At 36.6% G+C, this 27838-nt stretch overlaps 1 protein-coding gene across 6 annotated transcripts in view; it reads right to left on the bottom strand.

Annotated features, from left to right (window-relative positions):
* LOC110461243 (muscle calcium channel subunit alpha-1-like) overlaps positions 1-27838 on the bottom strand; it is a 153769-nt gene that overhangs the window by 50770 nt on the left and 75161 nt on the right. For 4 of the 6 annotated variants that reach the window (XM_021514637.1, XM_021514636.1, XM_021514634.1 and 1 more), the window contains exons 5-9: positions 20197-20303; positions 12018-12170; positions 5812-6008; positions 3972-4075; positions 2168-2340 (exon numbers count right to left, since the gene is read on the bottom strand). In XM_021514637.1, coding sequence (XP_021370312.1) covers positions 2168-2340; positions 3972-4075; positions 5812-6008; positions 12018-12170; positions 20197-20303 — 734 coding nt within the window. Of the gene's footprint in view, positions 1-2167; positions 2341-3971; positions 4076-5811; positions 6009-12017; positions 12171-20196; positions 20304-21368; positions 21476-27838 lie in introns of all 6 variants that reach the window. The other 2 variants (XM_021514639.1, XM_021514638.1) reach the window with 1 other exon arrangement.

Raw genomic sequence — 27838 nt, forward strand, 5'->3', positions numbered from 1 at the left:
AAAAATAACAACACTTTGTCAGGACCATGAGGCGATCATTCCTACCAACTTTCAGTTCAATCGGTCCAGCAGAACTTGACTTTAAGTTTGAAATAGGTTTTCAAAATGGCGGCCGTGGCGGCCATATTGGATTTCTGATCGACCCGAAAAATAACAACACTTTGTCAGGACCATGAGGCGATCATTCCTACCAACTTTCAGTTCAATCGGTCCAGCAGAACTTGACTTTAAGTTTGAAATAGGTTTTCAAAATGGCGGCCGTGGCGGCCATATTGGATTTCTGATCGACCCGAAAAATAACAACACTTTGTCAGGACCATGAGGCGATCATTCCTACCAACTTTCAGTTCAATCGGCCCAGCAGAACTTGACTTTAAGTTTGAAATGTAAAATGTTAACGGACGACGGACGACGGACGACGGACGACGGACGACGACGGACGAAAACGGATAGCAATAGGTCACTTGAGCTAAAGCTCAGGTGACCTAAAAATAAATATGACTTTAATGAAGTTTAATATACAGCTATGTCTTTCAGAATTGTTATACAGTTTAACATTACAGTATTAGATTTTTCTGCATAGTGTGGGTGTAAATGAGTGAAAAACCGGATCAACATGTATCCTGTTCTGGACACACACACATACACTTTATGTATAACACCATTCCTGCCTTGCACTAGAACCATTCAATTAACTTCTGGCTAGATACCAAAACTGCCATTTACCTACAGGTGCTAGCCATCAATATACTTCAGCATGTCAATAAACTGATACACACGATTACCTTCGGTCATATACATACATAAACAAAAGGAATAGAAAACATTCAATGACATGTAAACTCAGTAGTTTCAGTCGACAGATTTGACTGTCGTGATTCAGGAGTTTGTTTGCTAGACTCAGATCAAAAACTGTGTTTCACTGATCAATTCTTGTGAATAGCGATACAAAAATAGTAACTTGTGATTTTATTTCATAAAATTTAAAATCATATAATGCGTGAATCTTTTATTTCAGAGAGTTGCCTTATTGAATCAAATTTGATTTATGGCCTTATAACGATATAACATATTATTTTTCCTAAAAAAAATATATAAAAAAATTCATTACGAATGTGTTTGGTAGGTAAGACTTGATCCCTAATTTCCATTAAGAATATGTTTGGTAGGTAAGACTTGATCCCTAATGTCAATTAAGACTATGTTTGGTAGATAAGACTTGATCCCAAATTTCCATTAAGAATATGTTTGGTTGGTAAGACTTGATTCCTAATTTCCACTAAGACTATGTTTGGTAGGTAAGACTTGATCCCTATTTTCCATTAAGAATATGTTTGGTTGGTAAGACTTGATTCCTAATTTCCACTAAGACTATGTTTGGTAGGTAAGACTTGATCCCTATTTTCCATTAAGAATATGTTTGGTTGGTAAGACTTGATTCCTAATTTCCATTAAGACTATGTTTGGTAGATAAGACTTGATTCCTAATTTTCACTAAGACTATGTTTGGTAGGTAAGACTTGATTCCTAATTTCCATTAAGACTATGTTTGGTAGGTAAGACTTGATCCCTAATTTCAATTAAGACTATGTTTGGTAGATAAGACTTGATTCCTAATTTCAATTAAGACTATGTTTGTTAGATAAGACTTCATTCCTAATTTCCATTAAGACTATGTTTGGTAGGTAAGACTTGATCCCTAATGTCAATTAAGACTATGTTTGGTAGATAAGACTTGATCCCTAATTTCCATTAAGAATATGTTTGGTAGGTAAGACTTGATTCCTAATTTCCATTAAGACTATGTTTGGTAGATAAGACTTGATCCCTTATTTCCATTAAGAATATGTTTGGTAGGTCAGACTTGATCCCTAATTTCCATTAAGACTATGTTTGGTAGATAAGACTTGATCCCTAATTTCCATTAAGGCTATGTTTGGTAGGTAAGACTTGATTCCTAATTTCCATTAAGAATATGTTTGGTAGGTAAGACTTGATCCCTAATTTTCACTATGACTATGTTTGATAGGTAAGACTTGATTCCTAATTTCCATTAAGAATATGTTTGGTAGGTAAGACTTGATTCCTAATTTTCACTATGACTATGTTTGGTAGGTAAGACTCGTACTTAGGCGGAGACGTTGGGCGTGGCACCTCTGATACTCACTATGACGGGGAGTAGCACCTTCCTCTCTCTCCTCCTCATTCTCGGGATCAATGTCCTCGGCCTGTGTGATCCAGTCCATGTAGCCACGCAGGTCTTCCTCCATCTGCTGCTTCTCTCGCAGCTTTTTAAAATCTCCCCTAGATTTGGCTTTTTCTCTTTCCTTAGAAAATTCACTGACAAACACATGATTTATAATTAGATAATTAATTAATTAATCTATTTTTTAAACACAGGCAAAAGAAAAAGATATCAAATTGTTCATATGCTGTTCTATCTTGTTTGATAAGAATTTAATGAAACAAAACAAAGCTGAATGCTGATATTTAAGATCTTCGGATCAGTGTCACACTGTCTGCAGGTTTTCTCTCTCACTATTTTAAGAAGCTTTAGAAGTGGGATAAATGTGTCACAATAACTTGGGAATTTTTAAGGAGATTTTCAGATACAATAGCAGCATTCATTGGGAATGGGGCTGAATTTTGGCACCAAAAGGACCCACAGAAAAGCCCCGATAAAGAACACTTTATAATGTTAGTGGTAGATGTTAAAATTATCAGATGAGTATTTTTACTTAGACTTTTGGATAATCTACTTTCTGTTTACCACTGGGTATTCAGGATATGTCGAAATATTGCAAAGAATTCAACAGGACAAGGACAAAATGAGCAATGCCAGGCTGAGTAACTCTGGGTTTGAGAATTCCTTTAAGTAAATCAGATTTCATAATCCATCAAGACGTATTTGATCTGTATCAATGACGCTGGATTGGGTTCACGATAAGGTTGCTTTTGAATGACAAAGAATGCAAGCCTATACCCCTGGAACACCATCACCTGGTGTAACGGGACAAGAGCCTATATTATGTACTTGTGCTAATAGTAAGCATTATTTTTCGAGGATCATATAACTGTTGTCATAAGTTGTGGTTGACCTTTATGGTGGAGCCGGAATCCTAGAATCTGCTAATGTTGACACATCACAAACTTATGGTAATCTTCGACCACTTAACTATTGATCAACACAGAAAGACTATTAAGGAGCAGTGCGGTCAATATTGACAGAAGGGTACCATCGTCTGGGGAGAGCAGTAGGCACAGGAGGTATTTCACATCCTGTTTAAATATGCAATTGACTTTTAACATCAGGGGTAAAACTGGGTCTAGGAAAAAGTGTTTTTATGTACTCAAGCAAAGGACAGCTTTGTCATATTCGTCTTTTTTACTTCAAGAATTTGAATTCAAGACCATGAAGATTTTTTTCTTTTTCATGATTAAAAATAACTAAACAAAATCACCTACAGCTATAAAAATCAAATCCTTGTTGTAATATTATTTATAAATACGATCCAGATGGTTCAATTATATGATGTCTGATTTGGTCATATACATTTTAAAATATCAGTTATTTTATCATGCTAATGGAAATAACAACTTGTATATTTGTGATGAACAAAATCTGTAGCAGATCTTGTAGTTTAGTTTTTATTCAGTAAGCATGTCTAGGTCAAATAGTGAGTTAACACATTTTAAGTCTTCTGAATTAAGTGTAGGTGGATAGAATTTCTTACAGGGTGACAACAAATTCATGTTATTAGGTTACTCCAACAGTGTTAGAGGTTTACACGGCGAGATACTTTTGACAGGCGCCGTAGAAAAAAAGGTGGACCAGCGGCCTCTTGTGTTATAGGAGTAGCTATTAGGTATACATATCGTTTTATGTACATGTAAAACTACACAGGACAGAGCTGGCCATTATCATGCAGTCACCTGATACTCTATATATAGATGTGTTAATGAAAACTTACCCACTGAGAACACCTAAAACTAAGTTAAGTACAAAAAAAGATCCTATGATGATTAATGTGATGAAGTATGTCCATGGCCATGCGTTGCCCACTGCATCGTTGATCTGTAAAACGAAAACCAACAATTTGCTAAGTCATTTAGAATACTATGGTTAGTCTATGGGTAGCCATACCAACACATCATAAAGCCATATAGAATAGTTTGAGTTGTCTATAAGACGCCGTATAAATACAGTACAACTTAAGAATGCTTTGTCTATTTGTGGCCATAATAATAGACTAATAACTTAGAAATGTGTATAGAAGTGGCAATACTTACACAAGATAAAGTCAAAAGAACACTTTTGTTTGGAGATGTGTACCAATTTTAATTGTCTCCTCATAGTTTTTATATGTTAATTATGGTTAATCCAATTTTTACTACTTTGTTGACAGGTATGATTTATCCAATTTTTACTACTTTGTTGACAGGTATGATTTATCCAATTTTTACTACGTTGTTGACATGTATGATTTATCCAATTTTTACTACTTTGTTGACAGGTATGATTTTTCCAATTTTTACTACTTTTTAAACATGTATGATTTATCCAATTTTTACTATTTTGTTGAAAGGTCTATTTTCTGACAACCTGCATTAGAGTTCTATCAATATTGATAATTAATTAAGCGTGGAGATGTCATTCCTCACTAAGAAGAGGATATGCTAGTCTAGTTATCATCAATATTTTAGCGTACAGGGTATAACATACAAGGTGAAAGTTCTGTGTTAGTCTTCAGAGTATAATAGAAACTGTCTTTCCTGTAGTTGATAATTGCCTGCCAGTCTGTATAAAGTATTTTCTTCCTATATACAGCTTTAAACCTCACCCCAGAGACAGATAGAGGAGACACACTACACCTCAGTTTACTAACCTACATAACCAAGCTAATTAACACAACTCCGTGATACAACACCAAGCACCTGCCACTGCCACTTACAGGCGTAAATCAACTACTGCCAATCACTCAAAATTTGTTGGATAGATATTTTCAAGTTAAGATGTATGAAAAGATGATAAAGAATTTTTCAAATATACACATTTAAATGACTGATATATACAAAAATAATGCATATAGATACTGTGTATTCTGTGAATTAAAATCCCAGTAAACAAATTTCTGAAGTATAATTGTAAAGTTATGTAATCCTGAGAATAAGAGTTTAGCCCAGTAATCTGTATACAATGTATATATTGACCTCATTAGTACCAATACCAATATTCATTACAGTTAACCACTCACAAGTTTACATGCTATAGTTATGACAGAACACTTTCAGGGTTTATTTAACCCATTCACCCCTGGACAAACATTTGAACTCTTCCTATTCAAAGGTTGGAATGGTTCATTATGAAATTTCAGGGGAGAATTAGTTAAACATACTGCAAATGTCTCTGCAGGAGATCAGTTGTACTTGTCTGAATCATCATAGCATTCCTGCTTAGGTTTTATTTATTGTTGTAGCCTTTCTTTGGAAACTAATGCACACAAGTTCATCATGCTAAATGTAGTTATGTTTTATGCATTATGACAAACTAGAAAATGAAGTATAGTTACTTCTATTATCAGTATTATATGAAAAATAAAGACTCAGTTTGTTTTGAACACAAACAGGAATTGAAAACTTATTTTGCGAACTTTCAAAAACGTCTGTTTCTAAAGCAAAGAGTGTAAATGACCAAATATCATATGAAGTTTTGCATTGCCAATATATATATATATATATATGTATTTTTTAATATTTTGCAAATTAAATGCTTTGTGTTCTGGTGAATTACCAGCATCAAAACCAACTTACATCATACAATACATCAGTCCAGCCCTCCAACGTTATACACTGAAACACCGTTAACATGGCCAGACCAAAGTTATCAAAGTTTGTAATACCATCGTTTGGCCCCGCCCAGTACTTGCGACACTCCTGGGTGGCATTATCACACTGGAACCCCTTACCGTCCGCAGAACAGGGGTGAGGGGTATCAAATGCTATGTTACCTGCAAGTAGAAACATAACATGGTCAACGTAACCGCATGATGGACAAGTCAATCCACTGTAGCAAAAATAGTGTTGAGGAAGAATACAAAAGTGTCACAAATGCAGATATTTCTAGATTTAATTTCAAGTAGAAACATACACAGTATATCTAATTCTTAATTCTAATTTATAGAGAGTTTACTGAAGACAGGACACTATTATATCGCAGTGGTGACTTCAATTAAGGTAGATAGGACACTGCTTTAGGAAAATGGTGATTTTGGACTATTTAACTCTAGACAGAGACTTATATGACAGTGGAAACTACAGACAGTTACCTAGACAGGGACATATTTTATGACAGTGGAAACTACAGACAGTTAACAAAGAGAGGGACTGTTTTATGACAGTGCTGACTACAGAACATGTTTTATGACAGTGGAAACTACAGACAGTTCCCTAGACAGGGACATATTTTATGACAGTGGAAACTACAGACAGCTACCTAGAAAGGAACATGTTTTATGACAGTGGAAACTACAGACAGGTAACAAAGAGAGGGACTGTTTTATGACCGTGGAAACTAAAGACAGTTACCTAGACAGGTACATGTTTTATGACAGTGGAAACTACAGACAGCTACCTAGAAAGGAACATGTTTTATGACAGTGGAAACTACAGACAGTTCCCTAGACAGGGACATATTTTATGACAGTGGAAACTACAGACAGCTACCTAGAAAGGAACATGTTTTATGACAGTGGAAACTACAGACAGGTAACAAAGAGAGGGACTGTTTTATGACAGTGCTGACTACAGAACATGTTTTATGACAGTGGAAACTACAGACAGTTTACAAAGAGAGGGGACTGATTTATGACACTGGAAACTACAGACAGTTAACAAAGAGAGGGGACTGTTTTATGACAGTGCTGACTACAGAACATGTTTTATGACAGTGGAAACTACAGACAGCTACCTAGACATGTTTTATGACAGTGGAAACTACAGACAGTTTACAAAGAGAGGGGACTGATTTATGACAGTGGAAACTACAGACAGTTTACAAAGAGAGGGGACTGATTTATGACAGAGGAAACTACAGACAGTTAACAAAGAGATGGACATGCTTTATGACAGTGGAAACTACAGACAGTTTACAAAGAGAGGGGACTGATTTATGACAGAGGAAACTACAGACAGTTAACAAAGAGATGGACATGCTTTATGACAGTGGAAACTACAGACAGTTCCCTAGACAGGGACATATTTTATGACAGTGGAAACTACAGACAGTTAACAAAGAGAGGGGACTGTTTTATGACAGTGCTGACTACAGAACATGTTTTATGACAGTGGAAACTACAGACAGTTTACAAAGAGAGGGGACTGATTTATGACAGTGGAAACTACAGACAGTTACATAGACAGGGACATGTTTTATGACAGTGGAATCTACAGACAGTTACCTTGACAGGGACATGTTTTATGCCAGTGGAAACTACAGACAGTTACCTAGACATGTTTTATAACAGTGGAAACTATAGACAGTTAACAAAGAGAGGGGACTGTTTTATGACAGTGGAAACCACAGACAGTTACCTAGACAGGGACCTGTTTTATGACAGTGGAAACTACAGACAGCTACCTAGACATGTTTTATGACGGTGGAAACTACAGACAGTTACCTAGACGGGGACATGTTTTATGACAGTGGAAACTCCAGACAGTTACCTAGACAGGGACATGTGTTATGACAGTGGAAACTACAGACAGTTACATAGACAGGGACATGTTTTATGACAGTGGAACCTACAGACAGTTAACAAAGAGAGGGACTGTTTTATGACAGTGGAAACTAAAGTCAGTTACCTAGACAGGGACATGTTTTATGACATTTCTGACTACAGACAGCTACCTAGACATGTTTTATGACGGTGGAAACTACAGACAGTTACCTAGACATGGACATATTTTATGACAGTGGAAACTACAGACAGCTACCTAGACAGGGACATGTTTTAAGACAGTGGAAACTACAGACAGCTACCTAGAAAGGAACATGTTTTATGACAGTGGAAACTACAGACAGTTACATAGACAGGGACATGTTTTATGACAGTGTAAACTACAGACAGTTACCTAGACAGGGATTATATCGCAGTGGTGACTTCAATTAAGGTAGATAGGACACTGCTTTAGGAAAATGGTGATTTTGGACTATTTAACTCTAGACAGAGACTTATATGACATTGGAAACTACAGACAGTTAACAAAGAGATGGACATGCTTTATGACAGTGGAAACTACAGACAGTTAACAAAGAGAGGGACTGTTTTATGACCGTGGAAACTAAAGACAGTTACCTAGACAGGTACATGTTTTATGACAGTGGAAACTACAGACAGTTCCCTAGACAGGGACATGTTTTATGACAGCAGACAGCTACCTAGACATGTTTTATGACAGTGGAAACTATAGACAGCTACCTAGACAGGGACATGTTTTATGACTGTGGAAACTACAGACAGTTACCTAGACGGGGACATGTTTTATGACAGTGGAAACTAGACAGCTACCTAGACAGGGCCATGTTTTATGACAGTGGAAACTACAGACAGGTAACAAAGAGAGGGACTGTTTTATGACCGTGGAAACTAAAGACAGTTACCTAGACAGGTACATGTTTTATGACAGTGGAAACTACAGACAGTTCCCTAGACAGGGACATATTTTATGACAGTGGAAACTACAGACAGCTACCTAGAAAGGAACATGTTTTATGACAGTGGAAACTACAGACAGTTACCTAGACATGTTTTATGACAGTGGAAACTATAGACAGTTAACAAAGAGAGGGGACTGTTTTATGACAGTGGAAACTACAGACAGTTAACAAAGAGAGGGGACTGATTTATGACAGTGGAAACTACAGACAGTTAACAAAGAGAGGGACATGCTTTATGACAGTGGAAACTACAGACAGTTACCTAGACAGGGACATGTTTTATGACAGTGCTGACTACAGACAGCTACCTAGACATGTTTTATGACAGTGGAAACTATAGACAGTTAACAAAGAGATGGGACTGTTTTATGACAGTGGAAACTACAGACAGTTAACAAAGAGATGGTACTGTTTTATGACAGTCGAAAGGACATGTTTTATGACAGGGCTGACTACAGACAGTTACGTAGACAGGGACATGTTTATGACAGTGGAAACTACAGACAGTTAACAAAGAGAGGGACTGTTTTATGACAGTGCTGACTACAGACTGCAGCCCGAGGTAGGAAATCCCCAGCCATTACTGGATCTGGCTGGCACTGGCTGTGTTTGGGTCTGCACAATTACCACATGTGGTTAACTTGTCAGTCTTGCTATAAAGCCACACTTTTATATCAGTAGGTTGGAGACAAATTTTCCAAATGCCCACCACTTAGTTGTGGCATTTACCAAGGCATCACTGACACAGTTCAATACTCCAACAGACACATGACCTACTGCGCCGGGCTAAATCTGAGTGCAGTAGTTTCATATTATTTCTGCAACCTATTTTCAGCATCTGTTGCAAAATGCACATTCTTTAACACTAAGCTTACTTTCACACGTAAGTATGAATTGTTTATGGTTTCATTGTATGGTTCTGAGTGGCAGTGCTCACTTGGAAAAAGATAGTATCCTTATGTAACAGGAAAGAGAGTAGCGTGCTACCCCGGAGATTGAATCCGCGATCCCAGACTTCCTAGTCAGACGCTCTACCACTGAGTTAAAGGTAAATTCCCTCTAGCCCAAATCTAGAAGACGACCACAATCCTATGTACAATTAAATTCTGCCACACTATTCCCTCCTTTTTTAAATACGTTGGCCCTCAAACACCACAACAAGCCAGGTTCTAATTCCCTGTCACCATAGGGATGGCCACAGACACCATGTGTAACAGGAGAGAGAGAAGTGTGCTTCCACTGAGGATTGAACCAGTGACCCCAGCTTCCCAGTCCAATGCTTTATCCATTGAGCTAAAGGGAAATTCTCTAGCGTGAAGCTAGAAGGCCACACTTGCATTATCTGTTTAAGTTCCCTGTCAGATATTGGCGAGTCAAACAGTCCACTGCAACAATATAGCTATTATGGTCAATACTTTAAGGCCAACATTATCTTTATAGGCCAATATTTATTCATAGCCTTTAAAAGGTGTAGTCCACTGTTAAGTTAAGTAAGACTACTTGCATTAGTTGGATTCCACCTATACTGTCTTTGTGTAAGTTATAGCTCACTTCACATAGCTGTGAGACTTCAAGGAAAGAGTACCATCAAAATGGAATCGGAATACCTTGACATGGGAAGTAACTCTAAACAAAATTATTTTGTTATTTTATCATAAAAAGTTGAAATAATAGCTCTGAATTGGAACTCTACGATTATACCCTATGCTTATAGATCCCCATGTTATTAAATTCTGTGTCATACATTTTATGATTCCTGTTTAGCCCTTTTACCACTGTAGACCATAATGGACTCTACCAGATTAATACATGGTAAAGTTTATTAAAGTTACACAGGGCTGAAAGGATTAGGTAAAGCTCAAGGTCAGAAATTACTGATGTAGCTCACTCTCAGATAAATCTATAGGCCCTATAACTCTGGTCTGATATGTGTCACATTCTATTGAAGTGTCTTGTAAATTGTCACTTGTGTCAGTATTAATTCATATTCCTCAGCAATTTATTACTGGGATAAAGCTTTGAATGACGTACCAGTATGAGTTGCATCTGTTAATGAGTTGCAAAAAAGCAATATCATGCTTGCAACAATGTTGACCTATAGTGAATCTGGTCATGTCTTACTATCACGATTTACTATTCTTATCCTACAGCTGGGTGTTACTGGGAAAGCCTGGCCTCCTGCCCTGAAGCGATTGATCTGTAATCTATACCAAGACAAATGTATAATTGTAAAGGGCACCCAGATACACGAACTATCTCCCACCACTCCAGCTAGCATGAGCCATCAGGGAGCAACTGATTGCATTACATTGACATTAAATATGCATGTGTTTCCCCTATGTTGATGTAAGGTTTCAGTAACTGATAAAAAAAACATCTACACAGAACCACATAATCGTCTTGTCATAACGGAGTCCACTGACTGGCATGCTATACACTAATCCAAAATGACAACCCCTATTTGCTCATAATAGAATGCTGACCAAAAAAAAGGAACTGCAATTTTGTGTGCAACTTACAGTGATCAGGCAACCTTTGGCACTCAACCACAAGGCCAAGTGTACCTATAAGTCAGGCCGATCATTGCCAATACATGTAACTGTCTTTATTACGCAAACCCAGTGTGAAAGTGAGAGAAGTGTAAGAACCGGTATTGATTACCAGAGACAAACCATCAAGATATCCATTTTCTCTCAAGCTTTTAAATGCCATGACTTAGGGCTGAATCAGTGTAGACCACAGTATGTGACAACAGAGGTGGGTATAACGATGGTTGGTTGTAGGACCACAGAACCTCAAATTCAATGACAGCAGAACTGGGTTGAGACCGTGAATTGTCAATAACCATTCATAATCACATGGTTTTTGAGAGAGCAGTCACCATGGCTACTACACTGATTTTTAAGACCATGTGACTGTCTTGACTGCTTTTCAAGACCATGTTACCATGACTTCACTAATTTGAAAGAGAGTAGATCTCAATATTAACTGTAATGGTTTTTAATAGTATGATCCTCTTTTTTTTTGTATGTAACCCATCGATACATTGTTTTTTAAAGGTTTGATGTGATGACCAGAAAGATTCAAAAGGTCAAAGCAGTTTTAAGTGTATTTAATTGTGATAGATATAGGATTGAACGGTGATACTTGAGATAAACTTAACCAATGCAGAACATACATGGAGCTGGGGATTTGTGGTCAAAGAGACCCAGTTTGATTTGGTCTGAACCTAATTAGGTGGAATACAACTTACCTGAGTCTGTATCAAAACAGGTAGAAAACAGTTGAACCCACAACTTACCTGAATCTCTATCAAAACAGGTAGAATGCAATGTCCCTGAGAAGAGCTCCAAGCCTATGATAGCATATATGATGATAACAAATATGACAAGTAGGGCGATATGTAGCAAAGGCACCATTGCACGCAGGATGGCATTTAGAACCACTTGTAAACCTGTAATACAAAAGCACATTGGTGTAAGAGTTGGTTTATAGATGTCAGCCCTACTCTTCAACAAGAGACAAGAGATGATTCCAGTCATTAAAAAGTAGCATATCAATAGTTGTATTTATAATATAGGTAACAATTTTATAATGAGGTTTGCATATCTAACACAAATAAACAAAGATGAATTTATATTCTTTTAATATGTACAATCAAATATTACCATCAATTTGTAAAAACATACAAAGGAACTTATCTGATATTGTCATTATAATGTATGTTTATAAAGCTGTATAAGTGAGCAAGTATGCTTGATTACAGTGAACATTGTTATATATATATACAGCATGTATTGCATTAGTAAAAATAACATGTATCAAAACAAGTCTAAATGTGAAATTTTCACCACAAAAATCTATTTATAAAGAATACATGCATTGTCTATAGAAACAAGTACGGTGGGTCAGTGAATGATGAAATTACAGCGGTGACCTGGCAATTAGAATACTTATTATCTGGTGGCAATTTTTTTACTGCAACCAAAAAATAAATATATTAAAATCCCAAATATTTAATTTGACTTGAATTTTCCTTTTTTTTTTCAAGGAGAAATAATTCCAATATCTACCTGGTATGTGAAATTCAGAATTAAACTGTACAGGCCGTTTACACATAGGTGTGAAAAAATAGTTACCAATGTAACCAGCTAAATTGGCATAAAATAACTGAAAACAAATTAACTTAAAATTAGACCCCTCCTCAGAGGTACAAAGCAAATTATGTAGTGTCTGATAAACTTCTATTTTCACTCCGTAAGCAAGAAACCATCACTTCTGAGGCCAGCAGGCTGCTTTAATTTATCCAAGCAAGACATTTTCAATGCTTAGGTGAGCAGCCTGCTACCATTTTACCCGAGCAAGAAACCCTCCATTTTGAGGCCAGCAGCTTGCTGTAATTTCATGCGTAAAGTGTATCTAATGGTGTACAGATGAAGGGTGTAATGCTTCGACAATTTTCTTCAAAATTCTTTCAGGATTCATGAAATACTTAAAATTTCAATAATGGATTGCTTTCTGGATGAAAATGGATTCTACTTCAAAATTCATGATTTCTTTCATGTTTAGTTATTTGATCAAAATGAATTCAAATTGAAAACGTAATTTCTAGTCAAGAATGGGTGAAACCCAGGGAAGCAAGCATCCAAATGTTTTGCCTTTGTCTCCATACAAATTAATTTAGCAAATTTTTTAACAGACTTGAACCAAAAGCAATTTGCTGTACTACACTCTGTTTTAAACAATATTGTGACTGCACACTAAGCTGTACAGTGAAACTGAAAGCTCCTACTGAGGTATACAAACACAAGACAGTGTATCTGAGGATGAAGGAGGCCATTCTAGCTTTCTCTTCAGCTTTTTGGAATGTTTACCAACATTAAAATGGTGCAAAATCTGTAGAAATTGTCGGGGTGTTTTTTTTTTCAAATTTTGTCAAACACAAAATTTTAAGATGTAAAATTTGCAGAAACTGTGCTATTTTTTTACATTTATTTTTTGATGAATTTTGTCTTTTGTTAAACACAAATTGTAAGTACGACTTTTCATGTATGGTCATCCCTTAAGGCAGATTTCACTATTGTCTTGTTTAAAAATAAAATTTTACACATCAATTATAACAATACAACAAAAAATTACAAACATCTGTTTGCAAACCACTTCTATGACACACACAACACATGTCTTTGTCATAACTATAACAAATTTGTTGGCCTAATGAAATACCTTTGAAGTATGATTCAGTTATTTTTTCGATTAATCCATATTTCAATCAATGGAATAAACATTTGATTTCATAAACATGTATATAAAAAGCTGACAAATACAATACTCATTGAAGAAAATATTATTTTTAACAAATATTGGTATTAGATTTTAATATTTCTGATTAAAATTTTTGTCGCCACCATATGTACATCTGGTGAGATGACATGGCTACAACAGTGTTACATGCTTAACAAGCTCATGTCATCCCGTGACGTTAGAACACCCAGAACTGGGGATCAGTACAAAACTTCATGCCATGCAAGATACACAAGCATTTACAATGTGAAGAGTAAGCACAATATCAAGTTTAAACTGGGGAAGTGACATAAAACCAAACATACTACTGCTACTAAAAGTAAGAATGCTTCTGAGTAAGGCATTGGTAGATATTAGCATGAACAACCCTATACCTGATTTCTTACACAGATGAACTTGATAACCTAGCTGATTAAATTTGTATGATCCTACTGATGTGGTTATCAAATCTATCCTGGATTATCCATCATTTCCCTACCACGTTAAGGACCTCAGGGTTTCAGTACTGGTATGATCATGTCACGAGATTGGTCGTATCTACACGATGAATTCATCTTCCATTATACAGGGACATGTCTGCATGGCTTTTTTAAACTGTCTTTGAATATCGAAAAAACAAGAAAAAATTCTCTCTAATATCTTTAATGTCAAAACATGAAATTTCGATTTGACATAATATGAAACACACAATGTAAAATACAAATTTTGTATGACATTAATGTTTATTCATAATATGACCATGTCTGCCAAATTGGAAATAGAAAAATATTTGAGAAAATGTTTGCAAATAAGCCAATAAATGTCAATAAATATGCATGGTCTGTTTCTTTCGTTCAAGTGTTTAGATGGAACAGGCGACAGGGGCGTGCAAATCTGGGAATAGCATTCCAGGAGCACACAAGAGGTCAGACGAAGAGACATTTTCACACTTTTACACACTGAATATTGTAAGACAAAGAAGGCTTTTGTAGTAATTATAAAACTTGTCTTGTAAAATATGTTTTACAATATAAATAGAGCCATTGAGCATAACTTGAAACACGAAGCTTTATCTGAAAGAACAAAGATTGAATTGAAAATTGAATCTTGGGATGAAGGCATACTGAATTTACATGGGAACAAATTAGGAAACAATACATCCATTTAAGACTGATAGCAGCATCAGAAAAAGGATGTGTTGTGGATCAGCTTAGTAGATGGTTGGGGATAAGAACCGTTGAGTACATGAAGAGGATGTATCAATGGCCAGATATCAACATGTTCACAGCCAGAAGTTAGCAGATAAAGACCTCACCAAGTGTAGCAATAGTGAATGTGAAAACAGATGGATAAGAGGGGGCAGCAAGGCCAGGTAATCAAAGCAGCCTCAAGTCATTGATGCTTGAAACCTACAGACATTCCTACTGTTCCCAACATTCAGATAGTGCCCACTATACCATGTGAAAATTGAAGAGAGGTATAACTGAAATGGTTCATTCAGACATGGCTGGACCAAGTCTGAACCAAGTTGAACAGTCAAAAAATTGGTATAAACTAATATAAATGACAAAAAGATGTCAGGAAATGTCAAAGGAATGGTGCCCACGTCAATTCAAACAGATTCAACATTCAAAAGATAGAGAGCCATGTAAATGTGAATAGAGGTCTTCCCTTGCTAATCTGAAGATTTGTTCGGGGGTAAGACTAGGACAACATTTCTCAACTGCATGGATGATCAAGACCATGTATCAAACATTAATTAAGAATGAATGAGAATCTTCACTTGTCAACAAGTCTGGGACACCATCTTGAACAGACGTCATGTGAAGGTCACAAGAGATGATTCCTTCGGATCATCAGCAGTAGTGTAATATCAGTAAATACCAGTATCTGTAATAAACAGCCTGATCCTAGATTGCAACTTACATCACTTCCAGGCATTCTATTATTAATTCCGGTGACCTTGATCTTTGACCTCTTGTCTCTCAAGCTGTAATTTGAAGACCAAATTCATAACAAATTGCACATATAAACAATATGTCATTTTGTTTTTCAAAAAGTGACCTGGACCTTTGACCTTTGCAACCAAAACTTCTAAGTTGGTTTGTTTGAGCTGGACTTACTAAACGCAAGTGCTGAAACAAAAAAAAATAGTCAGCTTGACCTTGACCTCTGACCTATGTGAACCATTATCAAACATATACCTTCTAGCTTACGTCATTCTTGTCAGTTTTTAGTCGAGAGTTTTGTAGAAACAGGGCCAGTGGAACTTGTCACAAGGGTTGTACAGTCACAGTATAGAGAGCACTCTCAAGGTAAACATGTGCTAGAAGCAGAGGGAGGAAACAAAAAGGGCAGGTAATGAAGCCAGCTGGTAGACAGGAAGGACTGGGAGTGATGCCCACTGGTGATACCAGCAGTTGGAGTTGGACAGAAAAATGAAGTGACACTTACGAAGTCAATACATACACACCGTTGTCGACAGTAACAGGTGTGTTTTAACGAGCGTAAAGGTAACAGGTATGTTTTAACGAGTGTAAAGGCAACAGGTATGTTTTAACGAGTGTAAAGGTAACAGGTGTGTTTTAACGAGTGTAAACGTAACAGGTGTGTTTATCGAATGTAAAGGTAACAGGTGTGTTTTAAAAAGTATATGTGTTTGCATTTAATTGTGTGTTTTCTGATAGACAATGTCTAAAAGTGACATGTAAATGTATATAACTTTAACTTAACAATCTGTTTGTAATGACCTGTGTGTAATGACCTGTGTGTAATGACATGTATAATGACCTGTGTGTAACGGTATGTATAATGACCTGCATGTAATGACCGGTGTGTATTGACATGTGAGTATTAACCTGTGTGTAAAGACCTGTGTGTAATGACCTGTTTGTAATGACATGCGTGTATTAACCTGTGTGTAATGAAATGTATAATGACCTGTGTGCATTGACCTGCATGTAATGACCTGTGTGTATTAACCTGTGTGTATTTACCTGTGTGTATTAAAATGTGTGTAATGACCTGAAAGTATTAACCTGTGTGTAATGACATGTGTGTAGTGACCTGTGTGTATTAACCTGTGTGTAGTGACCTGTGTGTATTGACCTGTGTGTAATGACCTGTGTGTATTGACATGTGTGTAATGACCTGTGTGTATTGACATGTGTGTAGTGATCTGTGTGTATTAATCTGTGTTTATTAACATGTGAGTATTACCCTGTGTGTAACATGTATAATGGCCTGTGTGTAATGATATGTATAATGAACTGCATGTATTAACATATGTGTAATGACGTGCATGTATTAACATATGTGTAATGACCTTCATGTATTAACATATGTGTAATGACGTGCATGTATTAACATATGTGTAATGACCTTCATGTATTAACATATGTGTAATGACGTGCATGTATTAACATATGTGTAATGACCTGCATGGATTAACATATGTGTAATGACCTTCATGTATTAACATATGTGTAATGCCCTGCATGTATTAACATATGTGTAATGACCTTCATGTATTAACATATGTGTAATGCCCTGCATGTATTAACATATGTGTAATGACGTGCATGTATTAACATATGTGTAATGCCCTGCATGTATTAACATATGTGTAATGCCCTGCATGTATTAACATATGTGTAATGCCCTGCATGTATTAACATATGTGTAATGACGTGCATGTATTAACATATGTGTAATGCCCTGCATGTATTAACATATGTGTAATGACGTGCATGTATTAACATATGTGTAATGACCTGTGTGTAATGACATGTGACATATCATGACGTGTGTATAATGACATGTGTGTAATGATATGGATAATGACCTGCATGTATTAACCTGTGTGTATTGACATGTGTGTAATGTCCTGTGTGTAATAACATGTAATGACCTGCGTGTATCAACATGTGTGTAATGTCCTGAGTGTAATAACATGTAATGACCTGCGTGTATCGACATGTGTGTAATTTCCTGAGTGTATGGATCTGTGTGTTATGACCTGTGTTTAATGACCTGTGTGTCTTCAGCAATGTCATTGGATGAAATAAGAATGACTGTGGTACAGCTGTACCGTTTGGCATTCTTCCCAGATGGTTTTTGGTGTTAAGTCTATTTTTAGCAATTTAGTGTGATAAATGGTACTTCCATGATCCAATAATCTGCAATGTTTGTGCTGTGCGATATTTCGGGGGTCTGCAGTTCTCTAATCTGATGTGTAAATGTGTACACTGACCGATATATCATGACCTGATGTAAAGTATGTGCTCAATGATGGTTACAAGATCTCTATCGAAAATGAGTGTGCTTATGATGACTCAATGATCCAGTGTGTAATTGCGTAATTTAAGTGTTGTTTAGGAAGAGACCATAGAGCAACAAAGCTGGACAGCAACAAAGCAGGGAAGAAAATTGTACACAAATCACTCGAGAAGTTAATCACTTGTAAATCAGCTGTTTTACAATGAATCCCTCACCACACAATACAGACCTAGAAAATACTAGTCAGATCGCCGAATTACAGGTCACTGTCTAAGGATCTACTGATCAACCCGTACTACGGGCAGATAGGCCAGAGGTTTGGGAGCAGGGTTCCCAAGGAAGTCCCTCTACACGAACAGGAGGAGGGGAGGTTAAGTAGGCTTTTAGGTATGGTAATGTATGGATGTAGCTGACCAGTATATTTTGTTTATAAATAAATTAATTAATATAAATAATATGATATAGAATAAATATAAAGCCTAAATTCTAAAAAATAATCTAATTGAAATCAAATAAAAAAAATCTAACTGCTATTAAAGTTACATACTCCATTAAAAATGTAAAATATTTATATTGCAGGAATTATACCTAAGATACCATTTGATAAATAGATAAACTGATACACATAGTGGTGCTGATATTGCTGTGTCGAAAAGTTTCACGTGGTTTTTATATATAAAACATATCAACCACAACCAGGGATTCAATTTGATTTTCAAGACTTCAATATTTTTTACTTTGTCCAAATTTTTTCAATAGTTTTGTTTTATTGTCACACAAAAAATGAAAGATTTCTGACAAAGAAGATATGGAGACTGGCGTATCACTGGGATAGCGACCTGTAAAACAAATGATGTGACAGCCGACATGCAATGTTACTGACAGTACATTGGGAGAGGGGTGTGTGCGTGTGTGTGTGTGTGTCCGCGTTTGTGACACCATCACCTGTCAGCGTACCTGTACTGTCTAAAGACCCTCACTATATAAACTTGTCTTATTACTAACTAAATTCCTTATTATCTCAGGTAAAAACAATTCCTTATCTCTGATATTGCTCTAAAACTTTACGCAGAATTGTTTGTTGCCATAATATTTCAACTGAATGGATGGAATTATGTTTGCATACTTATATAAATGGACTTAATATTCAGGCTATTTATACAATGCAATTTTCTGCAGATTTCTTCATATCATTTACGTCATTTATTTGCATATTCTAATGAATGAAGGACTGTAATTTTAGCCAGATGATCCAAGTTTATGAGTTATTATTTCTGTTCAACCGAATTCTAATGCAGCATTACTATAGATTAATTTGCTATTCATTTATGGTAATACAATCAGTGATTCTGGCTAAGGTGTATGGAAAGAAGTAATAACCCAAGGTTTTGACATGACCTACAGAAAAATATTCATAGCAGAACTAACTATTTAAAACTTTCAAATTATAGGGTCAGAATGTTTCCTTATTAGTTTTCATATTTGACTCTAATTAATGATGGTCAAATGAAGGGATGGAGTCTGGTGAGTATTGGACACACTTGAAACAAAGGATATAAGAAAGGAGACAAAGAAACCATCAAAAACATCACGCTACCTAAAAATCAGTCCAAAATGATAGGTAAAGCAAACACTGTGCTCAGAAATAAGGTACAAAAATTAAAAAAAATAATAAAGGTCCACGTTTTTGAATAACCATTTTCCATGGTGTCCAGCTTGTGCTATTTCTGTCTTTATAGAGATGTTAATTACAATATTTTGAGGCGTGCATCCCTCCCCGTGGCCCGGCCCTCTATGGAGAGGAAACCTGCACCACATCGGATAGTATACACAATTGAACACCAGTAAGAAAGTTGTCATTCCATATTAGTGAGAGCCACAGACGACAGTGATGTAAAGTCTGAGGGGTTAGTACTTACTGGGTACACCGGATACAAGCCGTAATGGTCGCAAAACCCTGAATGCACGCAGGGCTTTCACATCAAAATTATTGATGTTCATTGTCGACAGAACAGTACTTATCACACTGCAAACAATAAAAATGCAAAAATTCTTTATCAAAACCCTTTAGTATGCATCTTCCACCCGAAATGTCCATGCAAATATCAAACCAACTGGTTAACTTCTCCGATGTTTGCTCATCAAACAAAAGTATGGCACGTCTTTTTTCCTCAAACTATTTTTTATTTACAATACGATTAATTTTGTTTAAAGACACAGTAAGTAATGTGTGGTCTGCTTTAGCTCTGTTATGTTTGCAGCAGAGCCAACATCACCCCCGTAGACCAAAACCTTGTTCAATGAGCACACATCAGACACAGCATTCATATTAGTGTGATGGGGAGGTAGAAGGATGACCAGCCTGCCTGACACGTGGCAGAAAGGGCTGGAGGCGTGGCACCTAACCGTATCACCCCTGCCTCAGGCAGCCCCGCCCCTTCTATCCCCTCCTCACACATCAGTATCACGTCTTGTTTGTTATTTTGTGATGGCATGCTGTAAATTAATCTAATGGCCCCTTGGTATTTCAATAGGCTAAATCTACAAAAACCCTCTTATTAAAATGTATAGGAATAAACCTTCAAAGCATATAGTGAATCAAACAATGGTTTTGTATAAGTGATATTTGCTTTGAAGGTTTGCTTCCTCCAACAGGTTACAGAAACACAAGGCTGCATCATTACACAAGAATATACCTAAATAAAACGCAAAAACTTTTTCGCAACTTTTGTACTCACAACATACTGGTATATACAAGTGCAAAAAATAACTAGACATCTCTACTGCAAAATCCATCTAAACCAGACACAAGCTACGGTTTCAACACTGCTTGTCAATTGGTGTTGTTGTTTTGAACAGCCGTACAGCTCGGCTAGACCTCGACTGCACACCAATCCACAGCAAGTTGAAACGGTTCTTGCAGAAGTTACAATGGTTGCTGCAACAGAAAGGTCGATGGACCCAAGAACGGATTCAAGTGTTTATGACACAGCCATTTATTTGAGTCCCAAGATGCTGGATGCTGGTTAGATAGACAAAGCACACCAAGTCCGGTTAGGTCACTAATGCATTCCCAGTTCATAGTACTTACTAGGGGCCCTCGACACCAATCGCAAAGGTCGCAAGACCCTAAATGCTCGGAGGGCTTTGACATCGAACCCATGAATGTTTAACCAACTGAGAATTGTACTAATAATACTGAAAATGAAATATATATATTTAATGACAACAATAGCTTGGTATATATATATGGAAATAATAACACAATACATTTATAAATCAGAATAATACATAGATAAAAGTTGTAGCACATAAAAAAAGTCATGAGAAAGTAGAGCAAGGTCAACTGAATCAACCTTGAACTACCGTAGTTCTGGAAGGAAAAACAGAAAACATGGAAAAGCAGAAGGACAAACAGACATAGGGAGAAATTCACAAGAATTAAATATATCAATTTCATCTTATTCAATATACATGTAACAGCATAAACAAGCTCTATACATAACAACACTTACAGCACAAGGGAAGGTCATGCCAAATGTACAGCATGAAGGTCCCATATGTGTACAATACATTTGATACCCTTGATATTTCAAATCACAAAATTCTATTAGTATCAGATAGTATTTACTCTTCCTTCAAGGCTGAAACATTAATCAAATTACACAATATGCTTGGCATGAACATTTTATGACCATACATTTGTAGAATAAGATAACATACAAAAGAGGTTGTTGACCGTAACGACATATGTGATATACACTACAATTACGTGTGACCAGATCAGACAAAAGATGGTGAAGGACTACACGGAATCTGGTTGAAGTGTGGTGCTCCCCTATCTCATTGTCAGCCCAGTACTATAATGAAAGTGTAGAATCACCCGCTATTGATTTTACCATGCTTTCCTTCTGTCTGTAAGCAACACCATCAGTGGCAAAGTCTAATGTAATTAATACAAATTCTCTACATTTGTCACTTCTCTACTATACGCGGCGGGGATCGCAGTAACATTTGGAAGTGACGACTGAGGGGAACAACTTCTCTACTTTACCACGAGATCGCAGTAACATTTGGAAGTGGGGGAAGACACTTTTCTACAATACCACATCACAGTAACATTAGGAAGTGAGGACTTGAAGGAAGAAATGTTAAGGACCCAAGGGATGAAACACATTGTGTAACAGGTAACAACATAGTGCTTCTAGGATAATCTAACAGTGTACACGAGATGTCACACCAATAGTTGCTGACAGTAACACAGACTTTCTTACACTGTAATAAAAAAAACACAGAAGATATCTTTTTTTGCACCCAAGGAAAACATACAACTCTATATATACTGAAGCAGCTATAGGAAACCATAAAAAAACACCTTGTCAAATCTAAGCCTATTTGCACTTTTAGCAAAGACATACAAGAACATTCTTACCCCAGAAACATTGTGACCATGACATACAAACTAATGCCCAAAGACATAGATCAAGCTTATCCTTTCATAGAGCAAAACCCATATCCCTCTGTGAGCATAAAACCATACTAAGTACAAGCTCACCAGGAAGTACAACACAATGGTGATCAAACTGGCCTCAAACTTGAAGTCAAAGCTGCACAAAGAAGCACTGACCTTTCCATAACATACAAATCTGTGAAGTAAAACCTACCACCTGTGGAGCTCAAACATATATCGATACATACAAATCCACAAAACACAAATTAAATGCACACAAATATGGAACAGCTACTTATCTGAAAGTCATACAAATCTATGGAAACATAAATTTACTCCACAATGGACCACAAAGTCACCAAAACCATACAGATCTATAAATTAGACTCTTACTCCACAATGGACCACAAAGTCACCAAAAACATTCAGATCTATAAATTAACTCTTCCTCCACAATGGACCACAAAGTAACCAAAAACATTCAGATCTATAAATTAGACTCTTACTCCACAATGGACCACAAAGTAACTCAATGACATACAAATCTATAAAGCACCATAACAGTACAAATCTACATCAAAACACTTAATGGGTTACATAACTATGTGGCAACAAGCTTGCCCTTTGTCTTACAAGCAGAGTCTAGACAATAAAGCACAATAAATTCCCATGGCAGTTTTGACCAATCAACCGGATCATAAAACACAGTTCCACAATTTGTCTCATGAGCCAAGGGCATACAGCAGAACCTCGCCCCTTTTGAGCAAAATGATGAACAACCACGAATCCCAGACAACCTTTGCCTTTTGAGCATCGAACACTAGGGACTGTGACCTATCAGACATTCATCTCGACTGAAGCTTTTTCTTTGGAGATAAGACATCAGGGAAGCTATGTACTTCACCTGCAGGCTCCCACCAGACATCTGATAAATATATACTGTAGCATTCATTACTGTTTTACCTTAACCCAGACAGATAAATACCCAAAAAATAATCATAATTCTGCAACAGTTGGGGTCTAACGTGAGAAAATCCAGAATCGTGAAGATAAAAGAGAGTCAGGATGAATCAACTTTGTTTACTACGTATCCGTACCAAGTAGTGTTAAAGTCTAAACTAAACCTTCAACCTTGATGCAACAGGAAAGAGATAACATGTAAACACTGTAATTATTTGATGCAACAGAAAAGAGATAACATGTAAACACTGTAATTATTTAAAAGAGTACAAAACCAGGAGTTAAAAATCCTTTCAGAGATTTTCATGAGTTTTTGTTTCTATTTTGCTCATAAGTTAATTCAAGGTAAAAGCAGGGGGCTCATTAAATGGACTTTGATCACTTGCTAATTCATTCATCATTTGATTAATTCATTTGGACCATATGATACACATTTTAGTCAAAATCAGAAGAATCATCCATACAATTTTGAAAATCAGAAATTGGCCACATTGAATCGCTTAATAAGGATCAGGAGTAGGATATTTGCTAAACACGTCAAAAAATAGGTCTGGCAGTTCTGATGACGTTTCAAGAAAGATTGATAAGTAACTACAGAAGAAATCATTGATATATCCCTTATTGACCTTGACTCAATGACCTTTACCCAGATAGGGATTACAACACTACAGACCTCTACAAAGACAATTGATCTATTGGCATTAAGACCACCTTTGGAACGGCAACCAACACAATCCAAGCAGAAACCTTGACCTTAATTACAGCCACATGGCGTGTCCAAGGTTAGTACTTTTGTTAAGTGATGTATTCACCACAATAATGACGCTAGGTATTTATGTTCCAACCCCACATATACTATACACAAGAGTAGACTAGATGCCTGCCAGTTTGTCAATTATAACAATTTCATTTTTGAGATATCTATGACCTTAACAATTATATGGTTCTAACCCGAAATATATGCAAGAGTAGATTTTTCAATAAAGGTCCCTACCAATTTTTGAATTATAACAATTTCCTTCTATTTTTAAGATATGAATTTATTGAATGGAAACCTATTTATTCCAGTATATTTTATAGTTCACCGAGACCATAGACTGATCTCTGGGATGAAGGGTGTAATGGGTGCCTAGTATTGTAGATAGTGCTGTTTTGTCTGAAACCATAGACTGATATCTGGGATGAAGGGTGTAATGGGTGCCTAGTATTGTAGATACTGCTGTTTTGTCAGAGACCATAGACTGATCTCTGGGATGAAGGGTGTAATGGGTGCCTAGTTTTGTAGATGGTACTAATGTGATGACCATTATCATACCTGAAATGTTGATAAATACCAGTAAATGGACCTGTTCTTAACACTACAACTCAGGTTGGTGCTGGTCATCTGTATATATGCCTGCTTGATTTTTTCAAGCAGGGTTTGTTTGTGGTATCTGGGCAATGCTGAATTACAGAAGAAAGTTAGCCTGGTATTGCATTCCCGTTTCATCACTGCCTGGTAAAGTAGACACGAAAATGTCGGTTTCCCACACCTTACTGTAAAACTGCCATTCAAAAATGTAGTACTACTTCCAGTTCATGTTCTTAACCTAAATCCCCTTTCTCTATTGTATCAACTTTACATTTTATTTCTTTTTTCATGCTTCCCCTTTTTCTGTCTTGCCTTTCCTGAAACCTGTGTTTTAGCTTATGATTATTAGACACTCGTGAGGTAAGTGTTCTCTGTAGCGCTCATGGCCTACTCTTACCTTAACCCCTATAGGTGTATTTTTAATTGCATTTAGACATATGGAACCGACAGTTTTTGTATCTTTTCTGTGGGATTACTGATAACAAGCCCAAAAAACTCTATGGCAAGCAGGAGATAAGTAAACCTTTGAAAATTCCAACTTCAAACTGTATATTGAACCCCTCACCTTCATGGAATGAACCAACTCTTCCTTCGTAAGAAAGCAATATCTGTCCCCAGAAATCTCCCACATGATCTTTTCAATTGATATTCTTTAGCTTGCTATCAGAAAGGGTAACCAGTCCTGTCTTTGGTCAAACACTGATGGAGAGTTTTTATGATTGGATTAATCTATGCTTACTGGTATGCTACCACTAGTATACTCTCCCAGTTTGTGGATTGGTACCGAGACTAATGGGTAGTTATCTAATCTTACTGGTATACTACCACTAGTATGCTCTCCCAGGGTGTGGATTGGTCCAGTGCCTGATGGATAGTTTATGAGTACTGTATATCACAAGAACTATTTCCCAGGGTGTGGGTTGGTACTGTATCCAAATGGTAGTTTATCTGTGAGTACTGTATACCACAAGTACTATTACCCAGGGTGTGGATTGGTACTGAGACTAAAGGGTAGTTATCTAGTCTTACTAGTATACCATCAATTGGTAGTTTACCTGTGAACACTGTATACCACTAGTATAATCTTCCAGGGTGTCGATTGGTACCGTGACTAATAGGTAGTTATCTGGTCTTACTAGTATACCATCGCTATTACTATCTCCCAAGGTGTGGATTGGTACTGCGACTAATAGGTAGTTTATGAACACTGAATACCACAAGTACCATCTCCCAGGTGAGGTTGGTACTGAGTCTTACTGGTAAACCACCATTAGTATACTCTCCCAGGGTGTTGATTGGTACTGAGACTAATAGGTAGTTATCTACTAGTCTTACTGGTAAACCACCACTAGCATACTCTCCCAGGGTGTGGATTGGTACTGAGACTAATGGGTAGTTATCTACTAGTCTTACTGGTAAACCACCACTAGTATATTCTCCCACGGTGTTGATTGGTACTGAGACTAATGGGTAGTTATCTACTAGTCTTACTGGTAAACCACCACTAGTATACTCTCCCAGGGTGTGGATTGGTACTGAGACTAATGGGTAGTTATCTGTTTGGATTTATCTAGCCTTGCTGGTATACCAACAATATACTCCCACTCATTGGGTGTCTCACACAGGGGTGCACACTTTAGGTATGTACACTCTGCTGGCGACTGTTCTTGTTTACCCCAATTACAAGTAACGACCAGATCAGTAAGAGGTGTCTAGTTTCCCTATCTAGTCCTACACCTTGGGCTTCAGCTATACACCATACACTTTCCTGGGCAACATTGCAGCACTAAAAGTCACCCTCCACATGTATAACATTAGATGTTCTAAATAAGACATGTCTGTGTGACTGTTATGGAAATTTGGTACATCATAAACACCTAATTACAGGAAATGCTGCCAATAACAGAATTACTGGTCTGGTAATTGAAAACCATACTGAACAAAACAGCAGATTAACATCCAATTTGACTCCTTACTGCTGATTTTTTTCAAAGATAAATTGGTCACTTACTATCGTTACAATATCTAAAAGACCATGCTAAATTTGGTTTAGATTAACAACCTAATGAGGTCCAGCTTGGGGTTGGCCAATTATAAATTACATGACAATGAAATAGCATTCACTTGCATTTTTTATGGAAATGTCATAGATATGGGTGGGCTTATTAACAGGCATCGGTTTATTGCTGGATGAATAGGAAAATTAAGATAGCACAAGTGCCCCCNTAAATCACTTATGCTTATCATAACATTGTAAATATAAGTAAAATGTTCTCTGTAGCAATTGGCTGTTGTATTTAACTTTCATAAATAATGCATTGAACACATTTACTCCTTTATTATTCAGAAGAGATATGATAAATGGAATTTCAGAACAAGTTTGAGGGTAATGTTATTTCAGATCTAAATCAAACATTAGATTGTGTTACAGGCACTTGGCTACACATATCAATGATGCAATGTAACACTACTGCTAATCTTGACAATGAGCGACGAATATTGATGAGAAATCGGTTGGTAATCGACAGCCATCTTTGTCACTGATAAACTACCTTTGCATTCACAACATGTGTAACCTTTTGAATTACGTTATCTTCACCTACATAAATAACTATTACACCGACGTATTCAATGAAGTTTTGAATATAATTCCTACTTTGTTTTAATCTTTTCCAACATTTTTTTGTAAATTTCTGGCCTACATGTTTTTTTCATGCACATGGCTTCAAGTTTTTGTATCAACATAAAGCTATGTAATTTAGTTTGTGTGGGGTCCTAGTTGATTGTTTGAGCCCCCTTT

The sequence above is a fragment of the Mizuhopecten yessoensis genome, unplaced genomic scaffold (assembly GCF_002113885.1).
Source record: "Mizuhopecten yessoensis strain PY_sf001 unplaced genomic scaffold, ASM211388v2 scaffold10591, whole genome shotgun sequence".
Lineage (NCBI taxonomy): Eukaryota > Metazoa > Mollusca > Bivalvia > Pectinida > Pectinidae > Mizuhopecten > Mizuhopecten yessoensis.